The following is a 15,948-nucleotide window of genomic DNA, read 5'->3' on the forward strand; positions in this document are numbered from 1 at the left end:
GCCCTTATTACTTAACACAGGGTTGGGAACATAGTAGAAACTCTGTGAATGTTGTAAACTTAGCAGGGAAAGAACCCAACAATTCACCATGAACAACAAACAACCATTTAGCAGAGATTATTGGAATTCTCTAAATGGTGGAGCTTAGACATAGAAGCTTTTACTTTTAGTTATTTTCATTCGAGGAGTTCCGAAAGAGTTTGGTGAGAAGATGGGATTTAAAGTGGGTCTTAAATGATGAGTGGAAATTGTGAAGAAGGGGGTATTCAAGGCTATAGAAGCAGAATGAGCAGGGCCTAGAAGAATGAAAAGCAAGGCTGGTGTTGGGAACATTGCAGTGGATAAAGTTGGAAGGCAAGTCAGTCCCAGAGGATAAGTGCTCTGGCTGTTGTACTTAAGAGTTTTCCCTCTCTTGTCAGATATTATTTTAAACTATTAATTTTCAGCAATTACTCTGGTGGTGTTTGAAGAGAGAATTCAAGCAATAAGAATGTGAGGCAGGAGGACCAGTTAGCTTCGGGGAGAAATGAGGTGTGAATCAGGAGCACATTAGATGGAGTTTTGGGGCACATCTAATCCTGAGGTCCTACAACATGTAGAATTGATGCAGTTTGGTGATCAGTGTCGGGAAGAGGGATGGAGAAAGAATATGAAGTGAAGATGTTGACAGAGGATCTAAGATAAGAAAGGAGAGTGGTTGATGGTTTAGGTCTGGAGGAGGGAAGATGACCATAGGATTTAGTTAAAAGATCTGATTTGTTCCCTGGCTTTGATGTGTTAATTGTATGAGCAAACCATGTAATCTGAGTCTCTAAGTAACATGGTTTGATGATGACAAATAAAAATCTAAGGAAGGCATCCAACAGAGTGCCAAACATATAGTATGTGCTGGGATGAATGGTCCCATGAGAGTTAGTGATGATGAGTTTGGGGAAGGAATAGTTAGATGTCTTCGTTTGTCTGAGACAGTGGAAAAAGAAAAGGCAAGTATAGGTATAGAAGTCAAACATTTATGTAGGGGGAGCAGGCTAACATAGTGTAGTGCAAAGGACCCCCAGGGCATTGGAGAGCCTCTTGTATATTCAGGTTAATCGCCTCATCCATACCACCCTATAGAGTTGGCATCCTAGCACAGTTTAAGAGAGGAAAACACTGAACTGACTGGGAGGGCCTGAGGGTTTTGATGTCATTGTTACTCAGCAGAATTCCATAGGAGCTTGTGCAGGAGTGGTCTCCAGACTAACTGAAAAGTGGACACATTTAAGAAAAGACAACATATTTGATCACACATCTTATAATCCTCTCATAGTTTGTCTTAATATAAAACTCCTCCTGTAAAAGACTGAAAATGGGAGATGAAACCAATTGTTTGTCCCAGGGGGATGTTCTTGATTTCTTGTGTGTGACATGACTCCCACACATACTGAAAGGCCTCATCCTTCTGGATACCTTGGCACCAGAAGTGTCCACTGCACCTCCGCCATCTGGTAGAGTTCTTTCATTTCAGAGGGCAGAAAGTTGAAAGAAAAATGTATAGCTGTGTATGAGACACTGGTTAACACTTGTGGATGGTTACTAGATGAAGAAATACACAATTCCAGTAGCTCGTGAGAAAGATGTATTCATAACAGTTAAACAAGAAAGATTCTAGAATTCTCTACCATTTCCTACTGAATAGTAGGATAATAAAGATTAGCCCAATATCCTTGGTATATCATAGGTCCTCATTAAATATTTGTTGATTGAGGAATTAAGAACATTTTTATGTAAAACTCTAGTCTCATAGTAAGTACTCATCCAAATAGAGACCTCCACCATAGTTAAGTACTCATCCAAATAGTTCACGGTATAGTAGAAGAGACAGTCATGGAAAGGCACATTAACAAGGTGGTAAATACAGTCATAAAGGCTACAGTTGAGTGCCATCCCAGAGGAGCAAGCTTTTCACTACACCATTGGCATCACGGAAAAGCCCATTTTGGCTGGTTGTCTCCTTCTTTTTCATAAGGTGGTTATTGAGGTTGAGAAGTGGTCAGGGGTGTGGTTGGGAGCTAGGGAACATGAGAAAATAGTCATGGTGAGAATGAGACGGGAGGAGTAAAAGACTGAAGTAGCACTGAGTCCCAGCTGTGGTGTTTGTCATGAGCAGAGTAGTGATGTTATGATTGTCAATAGCATACCACAGCTTTAATTTGGCAGCTCTAGATTGCTGTGAGAAAATTGGGAGCACATTTGCTGTGTGCCAAGCACAGTCTTAGGACCTGGGACTAATATGGGTGGACACGATAAAGATGCTCCTGCCCTTTGAGAGCATCTAGAATAGCTGAAACATGCATAGGAAAGAAGTATATCAGATGGTGACAAGTGAAGTAGATACAAGTAAAGTCTGAAAAGGGAGGTGGGAGAGGATGAAATAAGCAACAGTGGCATTAAGTTGACAGAGTGAGGGGGCCACCAGTGTGCAGATAACTGGGATAATAGCATTTCAGGCAGAGGGAAATAACAATACAAAGACCCTGAGGTGAGAAGACACATGACATGCACTTTCACAAAACAGCAAGGAGTTCAGCATGGCTGGAGCAGAGTTCCCGGAGGTTGGGGAGGAATGATGGGACATGAAGCTAAAAAGGTAGTGGGAGTAGCTCTAAATCTGCATGAGGTGGAATCTGTTGGAAGATGTTAGAAGAGTGACAGTATTTGACTTCAGCTTTTAAAGAATCGCTTTGGCTTCTGGGAAGGAAGGTGGGCAAAATTAGGAGTAGGAAAACCTGTTAAAATGCCCTGTGTTCGATTTGTGCCAACGGGCAAATTCTGAATGAGAAGGTGATTTAAGGGTACTAGAAGATGGCAGGGGCTTTGTAGACGTATTGTCATATGCAGTTAGGGACATTCAGGTCACCTCGGTCCCTGTGCCCTGGCCCTGTGAATGGAGTTAGTACTATGCTCTGTGTGGAGCCTGTCTGGGGCCCTAGGCTTCAGATCACTTACTGATTTTCTACTTCGATGTGTATCTAAGCTGTGACATTATAGACATTACTAGGTCTGTACTATTTCTGTTGACAGTAGGGAAGCCAGAGGAGTCTGGGAGTTTGGGGTGAGACAGTATGGTATTAGGACCAATTGTGGACTAGGAGTTAGGGAGCAGCCAAATTTATGGAGGAAAATAGGACACTGGTTTCTTCCAAAGTCTTGGCTGGAATGTGGATTACTAGAAAGGAGTGTTTCAATTTCTGTCTCTCTCCTTTTTACTTTTCCATTCTCATGTTTAGTAAAGAGGGACCAACCAATCTTGGTTCCCAATTTCCAAGCCTATCCTTGTAACCCAACCCTCTGTTTCTTTTCAGCGTGCCAAGGGGGCCTTGTTGAGCATTACTGCAGGCCAGAAGGTCATTAGCAAGCACAAGAACGGACGCTTTTACCAGTGTGAGGTGGTCAGACTCACCACCGAAACCTTTTATGAAGTCAACTTTGATGATGGCTCTTTTAGCGACAATCTCTACCCTGAGGACATAGTGGTAATGTCTGCAAGGCGCTGTGGTGGGCAGCTTGGGGTAGGGGCAGATATCTTTAGGCTGGTAGATTGTCTGTCCAAGTCCATGGTCTGATCCTCCCAGGAGTAGTTGGTTACTGAACTAGAAGAGGCATTTTTACTGCTCTTCCTTTGCAAAAAAAAGTTGTGTGGTGCTAATGTACTCACTTCCTCTAGAAGCTTGTAAAATCAGGAATTTCTGCAGTTCTTGGAAACATGGCTTGTATTTCCATTTGAAATTGAGCCAGTGTACCAATACCAGCTACATTGTTTGTTGAGTGCTTATTTGCTGTGTGATTTGGGGAGAATTTTCTCTCTTCTTATCATGCCCCTTTAGTTGATGTATGGAGTCTGCTTTTTAGACACTAAAAACTGAAGACTAAGAGTCATGGGATGACATCAAGAACATCATACAGGGAGAAAGCAAAAGGTCATTAAGAAGACAGGAAAGAAGGAAAAGACTAAAATGGATGTCAGAAGAGAGACTCTGAGACTAACTGCAATGTAGACATGCTAAAGCAAATGGAAGAAGTGAAGAGGTATAGGAGTTGAACGGAAAATTTCAAAGGTCAGCTCGAGAAGGTGAAGTCAAATAAAGAAATGTGCGAAGACCTAGAATTAGAAACCAAGAGGGAAGAACATGCTCAGCATTTCTCAAGCTGAGGGAACTGAAGAAAAACCGCAAGTCCTGACTTGAAGTATTGAAGGATTCTCTGGGCAAATTATTATTATTTTGATGTTTTTATTGTGTATTGAGTGAAAGTTTAACAAAACATAGTTGTTTTTTTTAAACCCTAAGGCATATATAACAACTTAAACCACCATACCGCACATTCTGCAAGTCTACCTCCTGGACACCAGCTCTCTGTCCCTCTCTTTCCATGGATCTAGAGTCCTCGGCTGCTCCCTCTCTCCATGACCCCATCTCTGTCTCCATCTCATTTATTCCTCTAGTCGAGTTCTGATCATCAAGCCATCGAGGCTAGGTCAAATGGGTATTATCTGCAAGTTTGGTGTTCTTGTGCATCTCCCCTGACTTCATAAAAGTTGGATGCTTCACTCTCAGCTCTAACCCTCCGTGGCTATGTCCTTGTCCATGGGCTCAGGTGTTCCCAGGTCTCACCACACTTTGGACGAACCAGACCTTCCTCTTCTCTCTCTCTAAGTCAGTGGGAGTCCATGGACTGTGGTTGAACTTAGCCCATTTCTTCATTGCTGCCTTTCCCCCCTTCTACTCACTAGTAGACCAGTGTGGTTGTTAGCAAGCTTACATGCCTGCTCATGTGTTCCCTTTGAGTTTCAGTCTTGGGGAGGTGGGAGTTTGTCCTGAAGGAACTTGATTACTTGCCTTGATGGCTTCCTGGTGAACAATTTGCTTATTCTTGTAGTAGCCAGTCATGCTGACATTTTTGTTTTGGGTTTTTCCTGATGATCTTTCTTTGAAGATGTATCTTCTGTTGTTCTAGCTGTTTCAGGCTGGTCTGCATGTCCTTTCTAGTGGGAATGTCCCCCCTCAAAAGGTTCTGGATGGGGCTCAGGATTCCACCTATAAAGGCTCTGCAAGAGACTTATTTCACTGGGCAAGTTCTAAAACCCCTTTTAGGTATTACAGTCAGTTTTTGGTGTTTTTTTTTTTTTTTCCCAGGTATTCCTTTTTAGGTATTCCAATCAGTTATAGATTGAAGATGGGCCTACAAGCTTTCTGTAATCAGGTTTCATGACATTTCTTTCTATTCCACTCAAATGTCTATTTTACAATAGTAGGCAAGGGAAGCTTCTCATTCATAAGGCAGCCAAGCATCTTAGTATTATTTCCCCTCTTCAGACTATGCCTTGATCCCTGTAACACAAAGCCATGTTTTTCCAAGGTTGAGCATGCATTACTAATTACTTCCGTCCCATTTAGTCTGGGCAAATTATTTAATGATGCAGAAAGCATCAAAAGAAGATGGAAGGAATACAGAGATTCACTGTACCAAAAAGAAATGGTCGATGTTCAACCATTTCATGAGGTAGCATATGATCAAGAGCCAATGATCCTGAAGGTAGAAGTCCAAGGTGTACTGAAGACATTGGCAAAGCACAAGGCACCGGAAATAGGTGGAATACAAATGGAAATCTTGAAACAAGCTGATGTGGCACTGGAGGTACTCACTTAATCTATGCCAAGAAATTTGGTAGACAACTACCTGGCCAACTGACTGGACGACATCCCATATTTATGCCTAGTCCAAAGAGAGGTGACCCAATGGAATGCAGTAATCATTGAACAATACAATGATATCCCACATGAGCAAAGTTTTACGGCTGCAAACATACATTGACAGAGAACTCTCAGAGGGATATATATCATCACTGATGTCAGATGTGTCTTGCTGAAAGCAGAAAATTCCAAAAAGATGTTTACCTGTGCTTTACTGACTACCAAAGTCTTTCAGTTGTGTGGAACATGACAAGTTATGTACAACATTGTGTGAAGTATGACTATTCCGGAACACTTCATTGTGCTCATGAGGAACCTGTACATAGACCACGAGGCAATTGTTTGAACATAACAAGGGAACACTAAATGGTGTAAAATTAGGAAAGGTGTGTGCCAGGGTTGTATTCTTTTACCATACTTAACTCTATCTGTATGCTGAACAAATGATTCAAGAAACTGGATTATGTGAAGGAAAACATGTCATCAGGATTGGAGGAAGACTCATTAATAACCTGTTTGATATGCAGATGATGCAACCTTGCTTACTGAAAGTTAAGAGGACGTAAAATATTTACTGATGAAGATCAAAGATCACAGCCTTCAGTATGGATTGCATCGCAATGTAAAGAAAACAAAAATCCTCACCACTGGACCAATAAACAACATCTGTATCAGTGGAGAAAAGATTGAAGTTGTCAAAAGATTTCATTTTGCTAGGATCAACCATCAACACTTACGTATGCAGCAGTTAAGAAGTCAAACGACTTAATGCATTAGGCAAATCTGATACACAAGACCTTTTTAAAGTGTTGATGAACAAAGATGTCAGTTTGAGGACTAAGGTGCACCTGACGATAACCTCATATGCATGTGAAATTGGGCAGTGAATAAGGAAGACTGTAGAAGAATTGATGCATTTGAGTTAATGGTGTTGGAAAAGAATATTAAAAGTACCATGGATTGCCAAAAGAACAAACAAATCTGTGTTGGAAGAAGTACAGCCAGAATGCTCCTTGGAAGCTAGGATGACCAAAGTTCAGCTCTCATACTTTAGATATATCATCAGGAGGGACCAGTCCCTGGAGAAGGATATCATGTTTGATAAATTGGAGGGTCAGAGAAAAAGAGGCAGACCACCCCACAAGCTGGATTGGCACAGTGGTAGCACCGATGGACTAAGACAGCAGTGATTGTGAGGTTGCCCCAGGACCCGGCATTGTTTCGTTCTGTTGTGCATAGGGCCACTGTGAGTCCCTGGTACGGACTTGATGACCCCTAACAACAACCATGGGTAATGATCATACACATTTCTTTGTACGTTTGTTGGCTTCTCTGAATGTCATCTTCCTTTTTTATTATTGTGAATTGAGTGAAAGTTTACACACAAGATCATTAGTTTTACACCCAATAAAAAAACACTTTGTTTCATCTCAATTATTACAATCCCCTCTGTGGAACATCCTGCTGTGGCTCCTGTTTCCCTTCCACCTAGCTTCCCATCCCTTCTCCTTTGATTTTGAATGGTTGACTGTTCATCGTTCATAGTTTGCGTATCTTACTAGTGGTGATGTTCCCCCTATATACCTATCTACTGCTTGGCCGAAAGAGGGTGTGTTCCTTTCCAGACCTGAAGGGTGGTCGAGGGCCACAGTTTCAGTTTCCTCCAGTCTTTTTCTGACCAGTAGGCCCAACATTTTTTAAATATTGAAATTGGTCCTTATATTAGGCTGTTTTCAGAGTTTTCTTTCTTTGCCAATTTTGGTGCCTTTAAATTCCCTTTCTTGCTTTTATCTCTGGCTAACACTTAAAACACAATATTAAATAGTAGGAGTGATGATAAAAGGGCATCCTTGCCTGATTCCTGTTTGCAAAGGGAATGCTGCCAGTTTCTCTCCATTGAGAGTAATATTGATTGTTGGATTTGCATTTATGAGGCATTTCCCTTCGATCTCTACTGTGTTGAGTGTTTTATCAGGAATGGACTTTGTATTTTGTCAAATGTCTCTTCTGCATCAATCGATAAGATCATGTGGTCTTTTCCTTTGTTTTATTTATTGTTGTTGTTGTTGTTGTAAAGTGCCATCGAGTCGGGTCCAACCCATAGCGACCCTGTACAGGGTTTCCGAGGGTGTAAATCTTTACGGGAGTAGAAAGCCTCATCTTTCTCCTGCGGAGCAGCTGGTAGTTTCGAACCGCTGACCTTAAGGTTCACAGCCCGATTCGTAACCACTACGCTACCAGAGCCCCTTGTTTTATTTATATGATGGATTATATTGGTTGTTTTTCAAATATTGAACCATCCTTGCATCCCTGGAATGAATTCCACTTGGTCATGATATTAATTACTTTTTTGATATGTTGTTGAATTCTATTGGCTAGGATAGGATTTTGTTGAGAAGTTTTGCATTTATGTTTATGAAGGATATTAGTTGATAATTTTCTTTCATTGTTGTATCTTTGCCTGGTCGTGGTACAAGGGTTAAAGCTGTAGTTTCTAAAGATTAGTTGTAGTGTGGAATCTGAAAGCATGTCAGTTTCCAACTTTTGATACTCTGTTACATTAAAATCTATTAGCTTTCCTTACAATGAGAATGCCTGATTTTCTAACATTATACATTGGTCATTTAGAAAATATTGATAAGCTGAGTCAGGCAGATCTTCTGAAGGTTGTTAGGATACAGTATATAAAACGTCCCATTTGTTACTATCAGTAGAATTTTAATTTTCAAAAATAAAGGTAGTACAGTGTTCTAAAATTCTCATTTTCGCTTGAAAATTTAAACTTTATTATTGGCAACAGCTACAGTAGTAATTTTCCTTAAAGTAACAAGCTTACTTCATTTATTTTTCAAATTTCAAGATGTCTGTTAAATACAGTTAGTCCCTGATCTTTGACAGGTTTCTCTGGTCCAATGACTCCGTTGTCAGTTGGTTTTGATGAAAGTTGAATACCTTACTTCTCTTTTTTTTTTCAGTTTTCATTATTACTGCTTTTATTGTCATGGTCTTTATAAATCTAGCACTTTTGAACAATCATAAAATTGAATGTCTACAAATGAACAATTGACAATGATAACCTCATCATGTTATGTGCTGTAACATATTCCTAATGATAAAGTTTGTTCCACTGTGTGGTACATTGTAACTCAGATACATCCTAAGTCAGGGACTAACCTTTACCCAAGTCTGAAAAACCATAGTTTGTCTATTAGTCATTTATTTTTTTAAGTAAAAAGGGTATTTCATGGGAAAAAAAAAAAAAAAAAAACAAGGAAGGAAAACCCCAGCTAGTTGTACTCACAACTACACAGGTACTTTTCCTCAAGACACCCATCAGACTTCTGGACAGACCCGTGCCCTGAGTTTTCTTTCAGACCTTTCATCCAGTTCACATGCTCATAAATTAACTTCTCACTATATACCACGCCCTGTGTTGGGAATGACCCCACTCGCTACCCAAGGGTATGTGGGAACAAGTTAAAGTTCTGAAGCCCAAGTAGGTGATCTTTTCTTACCTTTTCTGTTGACTTATTTAGAATATAGTTGAGTGCAGTACAGTTGTAGCATTTCTCCATAGCAGAGCCCTGGAGAACTGTTGTGGGGGGACCGTTGAGAAAACGTGAGCAGGTTTCTTGATTCCGGCATGTTACTCCTATGCTTCTGGGTAATTATAGCTGCTTATTTTGATCACCTAGAAGCATTAGGGGATAAAGATATGGGGCGGGCTGGAATGTTTCATCTTTCAGCCCAGAGAGGCCTGCCTTGTTTGGTTCATTCTTCCTCTGGGGGAGATGGCAGTCACCACTGTACTCAGGTAGACCTTCTGTTCCCTCTCCTACCTGTTTCCTCAGAGCCAGGACTGTCTCCAACTGGGCCCCCCCCCTGCAGGGGAAGTCGTCCAAGTGAGATGGACAGATGGCCAAGTCTATGGAGCCAAGTTTGTGGCCTCCCACCCCATTCAGATGTACCAGGTAACCAAGGATTCCTGCTGAAAAGTGTGTGTTAGGGTGGGAGGGGTATTTGATTGTTTCCTTTTGGACCTGAGGTGAGACTTTGCTCTTACCAGAGTTAGTAGGTAAGTAACAGTTAGGGGTATACCCTATGTCCAGCTTTCCTGGGCTGGATTCAGACACGACTATCCTTACTTCAGTGTTCTCTAAATCCTTCCTTTGTTGTTGTTACGTGCTGTGGAGTTGGTTCTGACTCATAGCAACCCTGCACAGGGTTTCCTAAGTTGTAAATCTTTACAGGAGCAGAAAGCCTCATCTTTCTCCCACAGAGCAGCTGGTAGTTTTGAATTGCTGACCTTGAGGTTAGCAACCCGATTTGTAACCACCATGCTACCAGAGCTCCTTAAAGCTGCAGGAAATTGTCACTGTACTGATGGACCTGGAAACCAGCTGGAGATGTCCTAGCAGCTAGAAGGGCTTTGTATTTTTGGTAGGTGGAGTTTGAAGATGGCTCACAGCTTGTGGTTAAGAGAGACGATGTGTACACGCTGGATGAAGAGCTTCCCAAGAGAGTCAAGTCTAGGCTGGTGAGTGTGGGTTTCCTGTGTCCCTTGGTTCCTGCCTGGGAAGGGAGGGAACAAGGAAAGCATTTTTTTTTTCCTTGAGGTGGATGGCCATCAAGTACTCATCTGCTTGCCTATTCTTTTATAGTCAGTAGCCTCAGATATGCGCTTCAATGAGATTTTCACGGAGAAAGAGGTTAAACAGGAAAAGAAACGGCAGCGAGTTATCAACTCAAGATACCGGGAAGATTATATCGAGCCTGCACTCTACCGGGCCATCATGGAGTAGGTGCTTCCAGGAGCCGAGAGCTTCCCAGCCATCATGGCAAGAGCACTCTGGGGTTCCACAGCACAGCAGACACCTGAAATTCTGAAGTTGTAAAAAGAAAAGGAATGAAACAACCACCCCATCATCTTCTCACCCCACCCTCATTGCATCCGCTGTAGTGAAAGGACAGCCATTCTTGGACATGTGACATCAGCCGGCTGATCTCCAGCTGAGGGGCTCAGCACTGGAATGCTGTAGCTGCTCTGGCCCTGGTCCATAATGGGGTCAACTGCTAGCTGGCCTGGTGGCCCTGTGCCTGGCCGAGGACTTAGCTTCCTGTCCGTCACCTGCACTGACAAGCAGAGGTGCTGGTGCCTGCCTCCATCCCTCTTTTTGTATTTATGTGTGTGTGTGTGTGTGTGTGTCTGTATGTGTGTGGGTGCGTATGTGTGGTCTAGACCAGCTTTTGCCAATCCCTGGCCTTTACTTTCTTCCTTTCCAATGCAGGGCAAACAAACTGTGAAACTCTGCCCTCAGCTGAGCTGAGTAAGGGCCCCTGGGGGCTGGCTGGAGATGGCTGTGGCATCTGTCCAGCTTGAAATAGCCTCGAAGGAGTACTGGCAAAGCTGCAGTATTGAGGTGCTAACAAGTTAATGCCACCTCTTTGTCCTCCCTTGAGATGATTGGGGTGTCCCACATCACTCTAGGCCCAGAGTCTCTGTGGCACAGTATTAGAGGGTGTGGGTGGGGAAGTATTCCAAAGTAGGAGTTTCAATGATGGAAGCAGGCAGAGCCTGATGGGTGATTTTTTTGAACAGAAACTTGTAATGATTGCAAGGGCTGGGGGTGGGGATTAGGATGAATTGGGGCCACTGGAGGCCAGGGGCAGACTTAGATATGCCTTTTGGTCTAGGGGTGGGAGGGAACTGGTTGGGTGTGGGTGGGAGGGAGACTGGAGGGCAATAGTGAAGGGGTTAAACAGGTTTTTGCTCCTCATGAATTTGTTTGCCTGGGCCCAGGACTGGAGGGTTTCACACCTATACCCCGTGTATACAAGAACCAGATTTATAATTACCTTTTTTTGTTACGTATGAACGCTATAAACCAAATTATTTTGAAAACCGGTGCATTAGCTTGTCCTTAGCAATAAAATGTATTGAGCAGAGCATTGGCTGTGTCTGCCCCAAGGAGCCAGAGTGGCCCAGGGTCAGGCTGGGCCATGAGCTCTGGAGGTAGGGCCGTTTTAAGAATTGGTAAAGGTCCCAAAGGTCTCGGTCCTTCCTCTGTCTCTGTATTAGCTGAGCAGCTGGGCCATGGGGAATAAGAGCACCTCTGGTCACGAGAGACTTTTTGCTTCCCTGCCTTGGGGGTTCTCTGTCTGTGGTAGGTGGGAAACTTCCTTGGAGGGAGTCCCATTCTTTCTGTGTGGTGGGCCCCTGAGGACTGAAGTGGACAGCTTGAAGTGTCTGTAGCATGGCACTGGCCAAGTATGGGAAGAAGTTTGGTCAGCTCAACTACTCAGTGCTGCTGTGTGTCCTGGGCTTGAGAGGTGTCTGCTACCTGGTCTGTGGGGGAAGGGAGGAGTGAAGATTCAAAGGTGCTTTTTCTATGCCAGCTCCTTCCTGGGGCCCAGAAGGGGTAGCTGGCTTTTTTTGCCCAGCAACTGGGATTCTGGTGGGGTTAGGTGGAGCCAGCTTTCCTGATTAGTGAGTCCTGGCAGCACACATATTTGGAGAAGAGCTCTAGTAGCGTAGTGATTATGAATCAGGCTATGAACCTCAAGATCAGCAGTTCGAAACTAACAGCTGCTCCAGGGGAGAAAGATGAGGCTTTCTGTTCCCGTACAGATTTACAGCCTCGGAAACCCTGTAGAGGGTCGCTATGGGTCGGAACCGACTAGTCTGCACTTAACATTATTGTCCCAGGCTTGCTTTTCAGGGGCCTAGACCTCACACCTAATTTGAGGGAACCACAGCAGAACTTTGAACAGTTGACCTGACATTTTTATTTTGGTAAAAAGTCTCCCTGAGGAGATTGAAGCTCTAAGAAGTACTGGGACTTTTCAGATCATTGGCTTGGCTCATCGTCCATCTCCCCCATGCGTATGTGAGGTCAAAGGACTGACGCCGGGCAGGCGCACTACTTTTTGTCCACACCAGCCCCCTCTGCTTTAGGCAGACTCCTCCCAGGAAAACTTTGCTTGGGCAAAATGCCCACTCTTAGAGGTCTTTGGGTCGGCATTCTAGAATCTCAGCTTACTCTTTTCCGTTAAGACAAAAGGTAGAATCAAACTTAATAGTGTAGGAAGAAGATAGCCCTCCTTGGAGCTCAGCTGGGAGAAAGAGGGGCTCAGGTGGGAGACAGCTAAGTCCACTGAAATGGCAAGGTCTCAGAGTGGTGGGCGGAGAGGCAGTGACTGAACTAAATTTGAGGTTCTGAATTCGGGTATACAGAATAGCCTGGGACATCCTTCCACCCCTCCCTTCCAACGCTCTCCCTTAACCCCACACGATTGGGCATTGGGCCCGGGAGGTGATGGAGAAGTTCATCGCCTGGAGGGCAAGGATGTTTGCGAACCTAGGCGTGGATGGCCGTGGCCACTCTGCTCTTCGCCTCTAGCGCAGAAACGCTGGGAAAACCCTCCAATCCTGCGAACACGCTTGGAAACATGTTCTTGAGGGGGCGAGATCTCAAAAACGCTATCTCAGAAGCATGAAATCCGGTAGGAGGAGTCCTCTAGGAGGCTGGTCATGCGCTGGAGGTCACCGAGGTGAGGGTTTCGGCCCGGATCTGTATACCCTGGAGGCGGCTGGGCTGGCAGCACTACCGGCGGGCAGCCCCTCTCCCGTCGGCGGGTGCAGTGGGTGGCTCGGAGAAACTTGGCTCTGGTTCTGATTGGACTCCTGTGGTCCTGTGCCCGCCCCCCAGCCCAGTGAAGTTCTACATTGGTCAGCTCGACGCCCCGCCTGGTTCCCGCGCACCGATTGGTCGTGGATGCCCGACCCCCGGATAGGGCGCCGAAACGGAGAGCTGGATTGGTGGTCCCGTCGTCTCCGGTCGCGGCCGCGCTCCGCCCGCTGCTGCGTCCCCACTATGGCGGCGCCCATGCAGCCCATAGTGTCGTGGGCGCCCGCCAGGGTCCCCCGCGGCTGTTGCCGCCGCCTGCGCCATCACCTTCGTTTCCGAGCCCCGCATCGGGCAGGGCGCCGCCTGACCCCTGCTCCCCTCTCCGCTGCGGTAAGGGCCTGACCTGCGCGCGCCAAGACGCCACAGCCGACGGCGGCTAACGGGTCGCCACGCTGCCCCTCCCGCCGCTCCGCGTCGAGCGGCGGCGGGGAGTGGGGCTGCGCGCGCGCTGAGGAAGGAGGGCTCGGGGCGACCCAACGCTGTCGGAATAATAAAGTCGTTCGCCTAGGTGGAAACTGCCAGGCCGGGGCGGGGTGGGGGGTGGGAGGACAAGAAGGCAGACCCGGCCGCCCCGGGGCCGAGCAGTCTGAGGTCACCTGCGTGCGAGACCCAGCAGCACTGCGCATCTTGGCGCAGAGGAAGGGCTCGGTCTTGTGGGCCTCAGCTGTGGGAAGAGGAAAGAAAAGTCCAGGGAAAGGCTGAGTGGAGATCTGTGCATATATATGTCAGTGCTTACAGCATCTTCAGGAGCCGGATTCTCTGAACAGGTTCAGCTTGATTCGCAAAGTACAACCTCTCCTTCATTTGTTTCTGGCACTTTCCTCATTGTTTTCTCGGTGGTCTCACTTGTAAAAGCAAGTATGTTAATAAAGAAGAGGTTTGGTTAGAAGAGATTCCCATGAGTATTTTGGATTCCTATTTAAAACAGTGCTCGTTTTCTTGATTCCTCAGTAAGCCTCGTGTCTGTCTGAGGTTCCTTCACATGCGATGGAGGAGTGAGACGTAGTGTCAACGGAATTATTGCGGTTTATTGAGGGAGTGGCCAATGAAGGCAGCAGCTATTGTCCGAGAAAGTTAAAACAAAAACATACACACGTACTTGCAATTATCCTTTGAATTATCTATACAATAGACAGCTGGATAGGAAGATAGACAAAAGCCCTTATTAGGTGGTTGTGGTCGTGTTTGTGGTTAGGTACTGTAGAGAATTGTCTCATAGGACTTCCAAGGGTGTGATCCTTAAGGAAGCAGATGGTCACATCTTTCTCCCCCAGAGTGGCTGGTGATTGCCAACCGACTTTTGGTTAAAGGCCAAGAGTTTAACCACTGTACCACCAGGGGTTCATTACTTACTAGGTTGTTGTTGGTGGTTGTGTGCCGTTGAGTTGGTTGGGACTCCTAGTCACCTACACAGGGTTTCCGAGGCTGTAAATCTTTAAGAAAACAGAAAATCTTACCTTTCTCCCGCCAGTCGACTGGTCAGATGCTAATTGACCTTGTGGTTAGCAGACCAGCTCACAATCCAGGACACCTTACTTATGAGATACCAGGACACCTTACTTATGAGATTGTTGTTGTTAAGTGCCGTGGAGTCGATTCTGACTCATAGCGACCCTACACAGGGTTTCCGAGGCTGTAAATCTTTACGGGAGCAGAACGCCTCATCTTTCTCCCGCGGAACCGATGGTAGTTTCGAACCGCTGATCTTGCGGTTCACAGCCCGATTCGTAACCTCTACGCTACCAGAGCTCCTTACTTATGAGATTTGTTGTTGTTGTTGTTGTTAAGTGCCGTCGAGTCGGTTCCGACCCATAGACTGAAAGTAAAATATTTCTTATGGCAAATTATGTAATTTCTGTGTCAGAATCACTTTTGAGTCATAACTGAGTAACTGAACTGTTCTGTATACCTTCAAGACAAAGGATTAAAAGGAAGCTGGCACAAATTTTTTTGACTAAATACTGTGTTCAAATCTATTATGGTGGCTCCATGCAATAATCACTGGACTGTGAACCATAAGGTCCACCATTTTAGCCTGCCAGCTGCTCTTAAGGGAGAAAGATGAGGCTGTTCTGGCAAAGATTTAAAACCTTGGAAACTCTATTGTTGTGAAGTGCCATTCTCAACCTGTATAGGGTTTCCGAGAAGCGGCTGGTGAGCTTGAACCACCAACCTTGTGGTTCAAACTGACTTTGCAGTCTAGCACATTAACCCACAGCGCCATACCAGGACTCTATACAAGATTTCTATAAGTCAGAACTGATTTGATAGCACTTAACAACAGTTAGTAACAGCTCCAAAGACTGAAGATTCTTAAGGACATTTTGGAGTATTAACTTGTGAATAGCTCTATTTCAGATGTCTGAATGTCTAACCATAGATTAATAAGTTTCTAATGTGGAAACAAGACTGCATGATCTTAGAGACTAATTAATTGCCCATAGATCAACCAATAAAGCATCTATTGAGTGTATATTGTGTGCAAGGCATTGAATATGGGGACCCCAAATACAAATAAAAGAGTCTTG

The 15,948-nt window shown here is 44.8% G+C and overlaps 1 protein-coding gene across 1 annotated transcript in view; it reads left to right on the forward strand.

Annotated features, from left to right (window-relative positions):
- KDM4A (lysine (K)-specific demethylase 4A) overlaps positions 1-11,679 on the forward strand; it is a 46,981-nt gene extending 35,302 nt beyond the window's left edge. The window contains exons 18-21 of the mRNA XM_006839669.1: positions 3,345-3,515; positions 9,584-9,703; positions 10,177-10,269; positions 10,394-11,679. Of these exons, the coding sequence (XP_006839732.1) occupies positions 3,345-3,515; positions 9,584-9,703; positions 10,177-10,269; positions 10,394-10,534 (525 nt within the window). The 3' untranslated portion in view covers positions 10,535-11,679. The remainder of the gene's footprint in view (positions 1-3,344; positions 3,516-9,583; positions 9,704-10,176; positions 10,270-10,393) is intronic.
- The last annotated feature ends 4,269 nt before the right edge of the window (positions 11,680-15,948 follow it).

Source organism: Chrysochloris asiatica, unplaced genomic scaffold, assembly GCF_000296735.1.
Source record: "Chrysochloris asiatica unplaced genomic scaffold, ChrAsi1.0 scaffold00026, whole genome shotgun sequence".
NCBI lineage: Eukaryota > Metazoa > Chordata > Mammalia > Afrosoricida > Chrysochloridae > Chrysochloris > Chrysochloris asiatica.